A 9,740-nucleotide genomic window follows, 5' to 3' on the forward strand; every position below is an offset into this window, starting at 1 on the left:
CCTAATTATGGTGGAGGGAAGGGGAAAAAGGCCTGAGGTTGACCCCTGGACAAAATTCAGAAAACAACATTAAGGGCTAGGGCAACAACATCCACTACCCAGGGATGAAAATCTTATTATAATAATGAAAGACTAAGAATAAAAATTAAAAAAAATAAAAACGATTAAGTAAAGAGGACCTGGGTTCATATCCAGAGGTAAATAGTGAGATAAAAAACAAAAAAAACAAATAAGAAACAGAATAATTTTGTGATCACAAGAACCAGAGGAAATCTTGGGAAAAACTTTAAAAGGAATTCAAGAATCAAATATGAGAGATTAATGAAAAATTGTGAAAAAATTAAAGTAATTTTAAAAAGATGGAAAAACAAACAGGAAACAAGAAATTCAAAATCCAAAGGAAGAAAATAACTCCAAAGACTGGAGGACAAGAGGAATTGTTTAACAGTATAAAATACTATGAAATAATAAAATTAGAAAAATGGATGAAAATATAATCATCTTATTAGGCAATTGATCAGGAGAACAAATCAAATAGAAGTGATTCAAAAATTGTCACACTACCTGATGATATAATAAGAATTATTTAAGAAAATTACTCAGAACAGGAGGATAAAGTAGAAGGAGAAAAAAAATAAGGATATTGTTCACAGCCCAAAAGAATTCCTGGAGGAAAACTAATGGAAATGACATAGTCAAGTTTCACAGCTATCAGGTTGAAAAGAAAAGATTGCAACCAACAAGGGAAAAAAATCACTTGAAATCCCATGGATTTCAAAATAATATAAAACTTAGCAAGTTCTACTTTAAAAGAGAGTAGGTCAGTCTTGGAACCTAATATTTTGAAAAACAGGAGAGCAAGGGTTTCATCCAAGATTAATATACCCAGAAACGTTGTTTTTAATCCTGAATGAAAAATAAAAAAGGAAATTTGATAAATGGAAAGATTTTCAGGTATTAGTAAATAAATAAATAAAAAACAAAAAATACTAGAGTTCAATGGATAATTTAATATAAAAATTTTTAGAAGAAACAAAAAAGAAAATAATATGACAAAAGGCATCTATTAATGTCAAACTGTTCCATACATGCATACATATGTATTTTTTATGTGCATGTGTGTGTTTGCATGTATCTATGTATTAATGTACATATATACATATATACATATATACATACATATATATATATATATATATATATATATATATATATATATATATACACACACACACACACACACACATATTTTTGAGTCTGAGGTGCGGTTAAGACTGATGACTTAGCACAGCACCCCTTCACTCAAATCCAATTTATTAGCTTATCTTGGTATCATTCCCCTGATAGCAGAGTCTTATTCAAGAACAAAGGACAAACATTACATCATCCCATCATCATATGTGTGTGTGTATATATATATATATATATATATATATATATATATATATAAACATTCTTAATAATACCTATCAGCATTCTTAAAACTGTAAACATACAAAGATAGTTTGAAAGATAGGTTGGTTCTGAATTGTATGTGATGGGAATATTCTAAAAAACTAGGAAGACGAAAAAAGGAGCAATTATATTATTAAATGGAATATGAAAAGGAAAACTAATGCAGAGGAAGTTGGTGTGGATGGAGGGTTGGAATGTTGGAAGCATGTTCTCATCTTTGTTGAGATGTATTTAAATGGAATGGAATAAAAATGGAATAAAATATTTTGAACATGTAGAGAGTTGGAGAGAGAGTGGGATTCATATTCTTGGAGGGGTAGATGGGAAGGACAGGGGGAGAGTGAAGAGTAAAGATAAGGCAACTCACAGAGAGGGTGAGAAAGTAAAGAGTGCGCAACAGTAAGATGGAGGAGAATGCTTTAATAGTATTTAATAGCTTTAAATATGATTAGGACGTTCTTTAGCAGCTCAGGGTTAGCAAAGAACTGACAATTACAAGGGATCCCCATCAACAGGGGAATGGAAAAATGAATTGTGGTGTTTGGTATAGATAGAATACTAGAGAAGTATTAAAAATGCTAAACTCAGTGATCTTATAAAGGCATAGAAAGACTTGCCAAAAAGGATGAAGGGTGAAGGGAATAGAACAAATAAATCAATGAATATAGTAACCAATATATTTTTTTAAAATAGTTGACTAGGTGCGGGAGCAGCTAGGTGGCACAGTGGATAGAGCACTGGCCCTGGAGTCAGGAGTACCTGAGTTCAAATCCGGCCTCAGACACTTAATAATTACCTAGCTGTGTAGTCTTGGGCAAGCCACTTAATCCCATTGCCTTGCAAAAAAAAAAAAAAAGAATTGACCAAGTGGCCAAAACATTTTGACAACTATAAATATAGAAATTAAAAATAAAGAATTTATAAAAAATGATACTATATGCATCTAAAGAACTAATAATAAAAGTATGTATAAAATAATTTCAGACAAACATATACATATGCATGTGTATTACAATTTCTGTCTATTCATAACCATCTGTAATTAGAGAGGGGGAAGATGAAAAAGGAAATTTATCTAATAACTTTATTATATTTTTAAAATGAATTACAAGATGAAGTTGATTTGTAATTTCATGTACATTTCTGTTTAAGTTTTAATTTATACTCCAGAAATGTTTGCTTTTTCTTTAAAATAAAAATAAAATTATTTTAAAAATATAATTATGTGGGGCACCTAGATCGTATAGTGCATAGAGCACTGGCCCTGAAGTCAGGAGGACTTGATTTGCAATCAGCCTCAGCCACTTAATAATTACCTTGCTGTGTGACCTTGGGGAAGTCACTTGAAACCATTGCCTTACCAAAAAAAAAGACAAAAATATAATTATGCCAGTGATCATGATGGTCATGATGATGGTGATATAAACAAAATCCTTTGTTGGCTCATGGAAATTACACTATTGAATCTGGTGTGTTTGCATATTTTACAAACAGTTCACCCCTCGAATTACATTAGTTTATGATATCTTCAGTGTATTGAAAAAATGTCTTTTACTATTCAAGTGACAAGAAATGCCAGTCATTGAGATGTTGAATCAACGTCCTGACCACTGGTCAAGGAAATAAATAGCAAAGAAATATAAATGTAGAAATAACCAGATGAGAGACTTTGATTTTTTTTTCTCAGCACTTCCATCAATCATCCCGAGTACTCAGTTAATTCAAGTAATTAATTTGATTGCTTCTTTGAATCGCAATTTATTGATCTAAGTCAATGAAAGAATGTTAACAGACAGTTATAATTTTGTAGTCACAGACTCAGGCCTGAACATTATTTTCATCCAGTCTTTTTCTTTTCGAAAATTTGTCTTTTGGACTATAGGTGAAAAAGGGAAATAATGCAGATGAGGGAAGAAAATAATCAGACGTTTGGTAGAGATTTCATCCTATTAGGATTATTGGATCCAAATCATTTTGGATTGCTATACTTAACACTAATTCTTATCATTTTTATGGTGACAATAATGGCAAACACAGTATTGATTCTTCTTATCCACCTTGACACTCGGCTCCACACTCCAATGTACGTCTTTCTCAAGCATCTCTCCTTCATGGATATCTTGAACGTCTCCAATATTATTCCCAAGATGGCCCATAACTACATTTCTGGCAGGAAATCCATCACATTTGCAGAATGTGGACTCCAGATTTTCTTCTATGCCATCTTTGTGGATTCTGAGTGTCTTATTCTTGTAGCCATGTCCTATGATCGCTACGTAGCCATCTGCCACCCACTCCGTTATTCTGTCCTCATGAACCATCGAATCAGTCTCCTTTTGGTTGTTGGATGCTGGATTGGGGGAATGATCAATTCTATAATTCATACAACTTATGTACTGCTCCTCCCTTTTTGTGGCACAAGGGTCATTGATCACTTTTTCTGTGAAATCCCTGCCATGTTGAAACTCTCCTGTTTTGATACATCACAATATGAAGAAGGAATCTTTGTGAGTGCTGTAATCTTCCTTCCAATTCCCCTTTCCATCATTCTTGCCTCTTACAGTCAGATTCTCCGTTCTGTGCTTCATATGAAATCTGTGGAAGCCCAGAAAAAAGCCTTCTCCACTTGTTCCTCCCACCTGGCTGTGGTTACCATGTACTATGGTTCAATTATCTTTACATATATGAGACCCAAGTCCTACCATACTCCAGGTCAGGATAAGATCTTAGCTATCTCATATATGATTCTTGCTCCCTTGCTTAACCCTATCATCTACAGCCTCAGAAATAAAGATGTCTTAGGTGCCCTGAAGAAGGTTTCTGGTAAAGCACTTCGTCATTGAAATGAATGTTTTTTAAAACATTCAATACATGTGGATAATATTCCTAATGATATTCATACATTTTTTTGGAGTTGACCCAAAAAGTGATGATTCTTACTACTTCTAAATGTGTGGCAAAATTATCTCAACCAATTTTTCTAAATGCCTCTCCGAGGAAAATCTATTTACTTGTTGAGTTTTTTCATGTATTCTGGTTAAATTTATATCAAGAATGTTATGATTCCTGTTTTATTTCCTCTACTATACAACTATCTCATATGTAGAAGTAGCAAATATATATTAAGGTAATATTTTAATAGGTCTGTGATTCAAGGCATAACATTTCATCATCACAGCTGCATTAAAGATGTTGTCAAATTGGATTGTTATTACTAACATCATTTAAAATTTCCCATAAATTCCTCACTGAACACATAATTCAACTTCTCAAAGTGCAGCAAGGCTTTTTCTTAAAGATGCAAGCTATTCACACATGTGCGCAAAAACCCTCAAATAAACACACACATGCCCACACAAGCACACTGCACTTCTCCACTTCACTGACAAAAGAAAACAGTTTTGATCTTAATATGTGACAAGATCATTTGTGATGATCTGGTTTACACATGATCTTGAATTTTCCTTTTGAACCATTGAATACTATTAACTAGGATATTGGGTTATGGGTTGATATGTAAATTCATCTCTTTACTTACATAGAATGCTATCCTTTCTTAACTTTTCATTCTAGGATTTTTTAATTTATCCTATATCATTTATAGCCACTTATATAAGCATGTAAATGTATATCTTGATATTACAAATTTATCTTTTAACCTATTCAGCTACTGCTTCTCATTTTTCCAATATTACCAATTGTATTTCTATATCTCCTTTTCTATAATCTATCTCATAGAAAATTCTAGGGAACCTGGACTATCTTTTCAATATTTATTATTTGAGATTACAATGTGCTTTGTTAATATTGATTAGTCTAATATTCTCTTAAGTCCTTCTCTCATATCATTGCACTGTTTGTATTCAGCTTTGAACAATTGCCATTATTTGCTAACTTCACTACTATATAATATTAGTGATTCATTCTGAATGGAGGAAAGTACACATTGATGATTCACAACCTCAGTTGGGTTCTTATTCTGAGCGAATATCTTATTACATCTGACTTATCAACTCACTATTATACTCCTCACAATTGTTCTTTGAAACTTTTCATACAGCCTGAACATTGTTATGACTCCCTCTCCTCCTAGTCTACTCACTGAGATATTTATCTCAAATTTTACAGAAAACACCTAGGTGGGGAAGTTAGGTAATACAGTGGATACAGCACTGGCCTTGAAATCAGGAGGATCTGAGTTCAAAGTCATTCTCAGGCATTTAATAAGTACCTAGCTCTCTGACGTTGGACAAGTCACTTGACTCCATTGCTTTGAGAAAAAAACAAAAGAAAAATAAATAATATGGTAAGAAGATCCATTCTCTCTTCTGTATTTCACACCATCCATATACCTTTCCAACCATCTACTCTTTCATTCCATCTCACATGATGAAGTAGCTTTAATGTTTACCATGGTTAATCCTTCCATTTTCTCAAAGAATCCATTCTTTCCACTGTCCTCAAAAATGATTATTCACCCTCTGTTTTTCTTAGCCTATCACTAATTTAAAATGTTTCTGTCTCTTTGCTCATTTTCTACTGTTTCTACTGAGGTTGGATTTGAACTCAGGTCCTCATGATTTCAGGTATGATGGTCTATCTACTGCAACCCCTCATTGCCTTCACTTTCTTCTTAATATCTTTAAACCCAGTTTCCAACCTTACCATTCCACAAGTGCTTTCTCCAAAGTTCCTAGTCATACCTTTGTTTGTAAAAATCAATGGGTTTTTTCATTCCTTATTCTTCTTGACCTCTCTGCAGTCCTTGATGGTGCTGATTGCCATTCCTTGAGGGCCTCATCTTTCTACATTTTTAGGATACTGTTTTTTGACTTTTCTCCTTCTACCAATCTGATCATTAATTATCTGTGTCCCTTGCTGGAACTTCATCCAGATCATGCCCTCTAATCATGGGGTCCTCTTCTCACTCCCTTTCTGCTATTTCACTTGAACCCATCAGGTCCCATGTATTTAATAACTATCTCTAGGCTAATAACACAAATCTATCTATGCTGTCAGAGATTCTGACAACTCCAATTTTGTTTCTCTGATTTTAACTCTCATACATCTCAAACTGAACTTCTAGTAGATATAATAAATTCAAAACGTCTAATACCAAACACATTACTGATTTCCTTTTAGCCCCTTTCCCTGTTAACTGTCCTATCACTATCAAGGGCAACATCTATGTCCCATTCTTTTAGATGAAAAACAAATGGGTCATCTCACACACCTCATTACCTCTCATTCCTAACATCTACTGATTTTCCCTTTTCATTATCTCTCAAATATATTACACATCTGGAATATTGTAATATTACACATCTGGAATATTGTAATAGTCTATTGTAGATCTGGCTTCTTCAAATCTCTCTCTACTTTAACATATCAACCATTCAGTCACTGAGGAGACTTTCCTAAAAACCTCAAAATCAATTGATATTTACACTTATTCTAAGTCATCAAAACTTAAATAATGAGCCACAGAGGCTTGATAACTTAGGTCAACTTTTGTCTCATTTCATACCTAGTCCTTAGTCATAGAAGGGGCATTGCTTCAGAGAAGCACACTTAGAAATGCCAAAATCGTCCACTGCTTCCTGTAATTTCTGCAAGTACAAGAACGCATTAACCAAGTATACAGAATTAAATAATTGAAGAAATTTTGATTGCACATCATTTGGTTAAGAGTTAATAGAAAAGGGGGGGCAGCTAGGTGGTGCAGTGGATAGAGCACTGGTTTTGGAATCAGAAGGACATGAGTTCAAATCAGGCCACAGACAGTCAATAATTACCTATCTGTGTGACCTTGGACAAGTCTCTTAACCCCATTGCCATGCAAAAAGCAAAAGAAAAAAGAATTAATAGAAAAAAAGGCACTGCTATTCTATCAAATATCCTTATATAAATGGCATTTTATAATATCAAAGGAATACTTTACAGAAGTATTTAACAAAATCCTTCTGGAAATACAAAAGGACAATAATACCTCAGATAAGAAGCAAAACTAGGAAAAGAATCAAACATACTGAATTTCATTTGAACCGCATAATTATTAAAGCCATTTAAAATTAGCTAGAAAAATAGAGAAATGGATGGAAGAACAGGACTTCTGGGCCAAGATGGTGTAGAGAAGACAGACACTGTGATAAATGTTCCTCTTGCCCCTCAAAAACAACATAAAAGAAACCTCTTCACACAGAATTTCAATCAGCAAAGCCCAGAAAGAGAAGTTAGAGCACTTACCAAGACGGTTTGTCTCAGGGGATCATTAGTGATAGAAAATTGCCCTGATATCATGGAACCAGAGGGCAAAATAGTTATTGAAAGAATACATCAATTCCCTCTGGAAAGAGATCCTAAAATGAAAACACCAAGGAATGCTGTGGACAAATTCCAGAACTATCACATAAAAGAAAAAATTCTGCAAGCAGCCAGAAAGAAAAAAAAATAAATACCAAGGAGCCACGTAAGGATTATACAGGACGTGGCTGCATCAAAATTAAGGGATCATGGGGCCTGGAACAAGATATTCCAAAGAACAAGAGACCTTTGAACCCAACCAAGGATCCAGTATGCAGCAAAGTTGAGCCTTCTCTGCCAGGGGAAAAGATGGACATTTAATGAAATGAGAGACTTCCAGCAGTTACTGATGAAAATACCGGAGCTAAATATAAAATCTGGACATTAAACAGGAGGCTCAAGAAACACGTGAAAAGTTAAAAAATAAAGTTAAAGAAAAAAAAACTGCTATCCAATAAGATGAAACTGGCTATATACCCACTTGAGAGAAAGAGTCTAATAACTCTGGTGAATTATAACTCTATTAGAAAGAATACAGTAAGTCAGAGGTGATGGACACTCATAACTTCTCTGAGACTCAGATAGAATGATTTAAAAACAATACTTTTTTAAAAAGGGGGACTGTAAAGAGATGGGAGGATGTAGGAGACTGAATGGTATTAATCTCATTACATCAAGAGGTTAAAAAAGACCTATTATAATAGAGGAGAGGAAGAGAGGAGGTGAGAACCACCTGAATCTTCATCTTATCAGACTTGGCTTAAATTTAACTTAGACACACCTAGTTAAGATACTAATCTTACCTTTCAAGCATTGAAAGAGGAAAAGGGGTGTGGGGTTGGGAGAAAAAAAGGGAATTAATTGAAAGAAGGAAAGAAGGGGAAAAGGGAAAGGGGAAAGGGGAAAGAAAGGGGAGGGGGGCTGATATAAGAGAGCAAACAAAAGAAGGTGGAGGTATTCAGAAAAAACACTGGGGTACATGGATAAAGGGGGAAAATAAAAACAGAAGGAATATAACATGGAAGGCAATAAAGAGATAATAATTATAACTTTGAATGTGAATGGGATGAACTCTCCCTTAAAACATAAGTGAACAGCAGGGTGGATTAAAATTTAGAATCCTCCAATATGCTGCTTACAAGAAACTCATTTGAAGCCGAGATACATACAGAGTGAAGGTAAAAGACTGGAGCAAAATATATTTTGCTTCAGCTGAAGTGAAAAAAATCAGACAAAAGCAGTTGCAGAAACAGATAGTGTTAGAAGAGATAAGGAAGGAAACTGTATCCTCCTAAAAGGTACCATAGATAATAAAGTAATTTCAATACTAAATATTTAAGCACCCAATGGTATAGCATCCAAATTCTTAGAGGAGAAGTTGAAAGAGCTACTAAAATACAAAGACAGGAAAACTCTCCTAGTGGGAGACCTCAACATTCCACTCTCATATTTAGATAAATCTAATCATAAAATAAACAATAAGGAAGTGGAGGAGACAAATTGATTGTTAGAAAACCTAGATATGATAGACCTATGGAGGAAATTTAATGGGTATAGAAAGTAATACACTTTTTTTTTCTGCAGTACATGACATTTACAGAAAAATTGATCTTGTACTATGGCATAAAAGCCTAAGAAAGGCAGAAATAGTGAAGACATCTTTCTCAGATCATAATGTAATAAAAGCAAGATGCAGTATTGGGCCAGTAAGATATAGACACAGAGCTAATTGGGAACAAAATAAACTCATTTTTAAAGAATGAGTGGATTAAGCAACAAATTATATAAAGAATTAATTATTTCATCTTATATAATGACAATAATGAAACAACATAAAATACCTATGAGATGCACTCAAGGGGATTGTTAGGGGTTATATTATATCATGAAATGCTTAAATGAATAAATTAGAGAAAGAAGAAATCAATGGACTTAATATGCAACTAAAAGAATTAGATAAAGAGCAAATTAACCCCCCCAAT

The 9,740-nt window shown here is 33.7% G+C and overlaps 1 protein-coding gene across 1 annotated transcript; it reads left to right on the forward strand.

The window, feature by feature from the left end:
- Positions 1-3,479: 3,479 nt before the first annotated feature.
- LOC141509591 (olfactory receptor 2AJ1-like) lies at positions 3,480-4,298 on the forward strand. The gene has a single exon (XM_074219241.1). The coding sequence runs from the start codon at positions 3,480-3,482 to the stop codon at positions 4,296-4,298; it is 819 nt and encodes a 272-aa protein (XP_074075342.1).
- Positions 4,299-9,740: the final 5,442 nt, after the last annotated feature.

The sequence above is a fragment of the Macrotis lagotis genome, chromosome 1, assembly GCF_037893015.1.
Source record: "Macrotis lagotis isolate mMagLag1 chromosome 1, bilby.v1.9.chrom.fasta, whole genome shotgun sequence".
NCBI classification, from domain to species: Eukaryota; Metazoa; Chordata; class Mammalia; order Peramelemorphia; family Peramelidae; genus Macrotis; species Macrotis lagotis.

Excerpts from the sequence above, each read along its gene's own strand:
- LOC141509591 (XM_074219241.1), top strand. The coding sequence starts at position 3,480 with ATGGCAAACACAGTATTGATTCTTCTTATCCACCTTGACACTCGGCTC.